Raw genomic sequence first — 4,438 nt, forward strand, 5'->3', positions numbered from 1 at the left:
AACCCGAACCGTCCGGTACCCGACCTACCGAACATTGGCGCCGCCTGTGGGAATAATCGCCTGAATGGACGTTGTACTGGGCCCAGGAGGAATAGGCCGCGAGAACGAGCGCAGAGGGGAAGCCTCCGCGGCTTCTCCCGGGCATCGCACGAGGTCCCTTCCAAGACGAACCACACGATCTCCCGACAACAGCACCAGAATAATGCAAGAACTACGCCACAGGATGCAAGACCTAGAGCGCCGGCTGGCAGACCGAGAACATCGTCAACAAACTCCCGAATCGAGCTACTCCCGCTCCGTCTCGAGAAGCCGCTCCCGAAGAACAGCTATCCCACAATCTGAGCCCGAGAGCGCCAGGGAGGGAGGACGTGCGAGAAGACACCACGACCCTCTCATATACACCAGGCACGACATGCGTACCACAGAGCGAAACCGCGAGGACGCTCGTCGGGAGGACGACGAGGGAAGAACAACCAGAACGCGGGGACCAGTGATAATGGGCGCAACCCCATTCCATCGTTCCATCCTCGAGGTCCGGCTGCCAAAACACTTTGACAAGCCAACGGACATGAGGTACGACGGAACCCAAGACCCGCAGGAGCACCTTACGGCTTTCGAAGCCAGAATGAACCTGAAGGGAGTGGGAGACGAGGTAAGGTGACGCGCTTTCCCGGTCACCTTAGCGGGACCGGCAATACGGTGGTTCAATAACCTCCCATAGGGCTCGGTGACCAGGTTCTCGGACATCAGCCGCGCCTTCCTAGCCCAATTCACAACCAGAATCGCAAAGGCAAAACACCCAATCAATCTACTTGGAGTGACCCAGAGATCCGGCGAGCCGACCAAGAAATACCTAGACCAATTCAATGATGAGTGCTTGGAGATCGACGGGCTGACGGATTCGGTTGCAAGTTTGTGCTTGACGAACGGACTTCTAAACGAGGACTTCAGAAAGCACCTCACCACGAAGCCGGTGTGGACAATGCAGGAGATCCAATGTGTAGCCAGGGAGGTACATTAACGACGAAGAAGTCAGCCAGGTCGTGGCTGCCAATAAACGGCATCACGGGAATGGAGAGAGACAAAAGGAACACGACAGGGACGGCGGTCCGAGTAAGACGCCCAAACCGTTTCCTCGAGTCGGGAAGTTCACTAATTACACTCCCCTCACCGCGCCGATTATGGAAGTTTACCAACAAATAGCCGAGAAGGGGATCTTATCGAAGCCCCGACCTTTGAAGGAACGAACAGGGGGGGAACAAGAGCCTCTATTGTGACTACCACAAGGGATGAAAAGCTAGCCGAGTTTTCCTACCTCATTAGGGAGCCGAGGAGACGGAATCGTGACCACGAGGGTGAAGACAAGGCTCGAGCAGCAAAGCGACGCCAAGAGCCGGAGGACAACGACCATGGCCTTACCATAGTGAACGTAGTAACAGCAAGAAACGCGGCACCTAGGTCGAAATCAGCACATAAGAAAGACACCAAAGTCCTGGCGGTTTCCACATCCTCTGCGCGAAGCCCTAAGAAACTTCCATCCATTTCATTCGGTCCGAAAAACCAATGGTTTGATGAGGTCGCAGAAAGCCCTCCCATGGTCATTACGACCAGAGTGGGAACCAGACTCATCAAGCGGATCCTTGTAGATACGGGGCAGATTCGAACATCATGTTCTGCAATGTGTTCGACGCCTTAGGCCTACGAGACGCCGACTTAAAAACCCACCAGCACGGTGTGGTAGGGCTCGGCGACCACTTCATCAAGCCGGACGAGATAATCTCTCTACTGACCTCTGTGGGACAAGGCCAAGGGAGAAGAATGGTAATGGCAGAGTTCGTGATCCTACGAGACTCCACGGCCTACAACATCATCCTAGGGAGGAAAACCATCAACGACCTAGGGGCAGTCATCAGCACAAGGATGCTGATAATGAAGTTCATAACTGAAGAAGGATCAGTAGGGTCTGTAAGGGGATACCTGGAAACGGCAGTCGCTTGCGACAACGCCAGCATCTCGTTAAGAAAGAAATCCAAAGAAGCATCAGGAGTGTTCCTCGCCGACTTGGATGCCAGAGTCAGCGACAAGCCGAGACCCGAACCAGAAGGAAACCTGGAAAAGTCTAGAGTCGGCGACACGGAGGAGAAGTTCACCTTCGTGAACAGAAACCTTCCTCACGAGCTGAAAGAACCTTTAATTGAAATGATCAGGGCCAATGGTAACCTATTTTCCTGGACACCGGACGACATGCCAGGGATAGACCCCCAACACATGTCACACCATTTGGCCGTCAAGCCAGAGGCCAGACCGGTGGCCCAGAGGAGGAGGAAGATGTCACAGGAAAGGGCAGAAGAGGTGGCCAAGCAGACGGCCAGCCTCCTCGAGGCAGGATTTATCCGGGAACTTGACTACTCGACCTGGCTGTCGAACGTAGTCCTGGTAAGAAAACACAATGGGAAATGGAGGATGTGCGTGGATTATTCCGATCTCAACAAAGCATGCCCCAAGGATTGCTACCCCCTACCCAACATTGATGCACTCGTCGACGCGGCGATGGGGTACCGGTATTTGAGCTTCATGGATGCTTATTCCGGCTACAATCAGATACCGATGCACCGGCCAGACGAAGAAAAAACAGCATTCATAACACCAGGAGGAATCTATTGCTACAAGGTAATGCCCTTTGGCCTGAAGAACGCGGGGGCCACATACCAAAGGTTGATGAACAAGATATTCAGCGACATCATTGGCAAAACGGTGGAAGTCTACGTGGACGACATCCTCGCTAAGACCACCCGAACCAAAGACCTCCTAAGCGACCTGGGAAACGTGTTCGCGGCCCTCCGACGACACGGCATGAGGCTCAACCCTCTCAAGTGCGCCTTTGCCATGGAAGCCGGGAAGTTCCTAGGATTTATGATAACCCAAAGGGGGTGGAAGCCAATCCTGAAAAATGCCAGGCAATACTCCAAATGAAGAGCCCGGGCTGTGTCAAAGACGTCCAGAGACTGGCGGGAAGCTCACCGCGCTATCTCGCTTTCTTGGGGCATCGGCGGCAAAGGCCCTACCTTTCTTCAACCTAATGAGAAAGGGAATAGCATTTGAATGGACCCCGGCATGCGAAGAAGCGTTCAACCATTTCAAAAGGATCCTTGCAACACCACCTGTGCTCGGTAAGCCTGTGATTGGAGAACCGCTCTACCTGTACCTAGCTATAATAGAGGAAGCGCTGGCAGCGGTCTTGGTGCGGGAAAAAGGGAAAGTTCAACAACCGATCTACTTTTTGAGTAAAGCGTTGCAAGGAGCAGAACTTAGGTACAGCAAGTTGGAGAAACTGGCACTAGCGCTCATAACCTCTTCCCGCAAACTACGGCAATACTTCCAGGGTCACCAAGTGGTAGTAAGAATGGACCAGGGAATTCGTCAAGTGCTCCAAAAACCCGACCTAGCGGGAAGGATGATGACCTGGGCCATCGAGCTATCCCAGTACGATTTAATATATAAGCCTCGACATGCAATTAAGGCGCAAGCAATGGCAGACTTCCTAGTGGAAGTAACTGGAGACCCAACCGAGGACATGGACACACGGTGGAAGCTCCATGTAGACGGAGCCTCCAACCAGACGTTCGGTGGCGCCGGGATCATCTTGGAAAGCCCAGCCGGAGTCATCTACGAACAATCGGTCAAGTTCGAGTTTCTTATATCGAACAACCAAGCAGAATATGAAGCCCTTCTAGGCGGCTTGATCTTAGCTGGGGAAGTCGGAGCTACGAGGCTAGAAGTATGCAATGACTCATAGATCGTCACGTCGCAAGTAAACGGAAGCTACCAAGCCAGGGACTCGCTTTTGCAGAAGTACTTGAAAAGGGTCAAAGAACTGAGCAAACACTTTGAGGAGGTCACGGTCCAACACGTTCCGAGGGAAAGGAACACACGAGCAGATCTCCTATCCAAGCTAGCAAGCACGAAACCTGGAACCGGCAATCGATCCCTCATTCAAGGCATCACGAAAGAACCAGCAGTCACCCTCCACCTGACCAAGATAAGCCCCTCCTGGATGGACTCCATCACTGATTTCTTGCAGAACGGCAAAATCCCTGTAGGTGAGAAGAAATCTAAAGCATTGAGAAGGGAGGCTACCAAATATACGATCATACAAGGCCAACTGTTTAAAAAGGGACTTAGTCAACCCTTGCTAAAGTGCCTACACCCCGACCAGACGGACTACGTACTCAGAGAAGTCCACGAAGGGTGCTGTGGTCACCACATCGGGGGCAAAGCCCTAGCAAGGAAGCTCATCCGAGCTGGATATTACTGGCCATCAATGATGGAGGACTCCAAGGAGTTCGTAAAAAAATGCGTTAAGTGCCAAGAGAACGCTAACTTTCACAGAGCACCGGCCACCGAACTGAGCTTGATGACATCCTCCCGGCCCTTCGCA

The 4,438-nt window shown here is 52.9% G+C and overlaps 1 protein-coding gene across 1 annotated transcript; it reads left to right on the top strand.

Annotated features, from left to right (window-relative positions):
* The first annotated feature begins 1,824 nt into the window (after nt 1-1,824).
* On the top strand, nt 1,825-3,796 carry LOC112763737 (uncharacterized). The gene is made up of 3 exons (XM_025809332.1): nt 1,825-2,436; nt 2,692-2,900; nt 2,995-3,796. Exons 1-3 carry the CDS (start codon nt 1,825-1,827, stop codon nt 3,794-3,796), a joined length of 1,623 nt encoding a protein of 540 aa, XP_025665117.1.
* The last annotated feature ends 642 nt before the right edge of the window (nt 3,797-4,438 follow it).

The sequence above is a fragment of the Arachis hypogaea genome, chromosome 17, assembly GCF_003086295.3.
Source record: "Arachis hypogaea cultivar Tifrunner chromosome 17, arahy.Tifrunner.gnm2.J5K5, whole genome shotgun sequence".
NCBI lineage: Eukaryota > Viridiplantae > Streptophyta > Magnoliopsida > Fabales > Fabaceae > Arachis > Arachis hypogaea.

Bases quoted from the DNA above. Each gene is read 5' to 3' on its own strand.
- LOC112763737 (XM_025809332.1), top strand. From the start codon at position 1,825: ATGGCAGAGTTCGTGATCCTACGAGACTCCACGGCCTACAACATCATC. The intron at 2,437-2,691 runs GTAAGAAAACAC...TTTGGCCTGAAG, and splicing joins GGCTGTCGAACGTAGTCCTG to AACGCGGGGGCCACATACCA. The intron at 2,901-2,994 runs GTTCCTAGGATT...GCTGTGTCAAAG, and splicing joins TTTGCCATGGAAGCCGGGAA to ACGTCCAGAGACTGGCGGGA.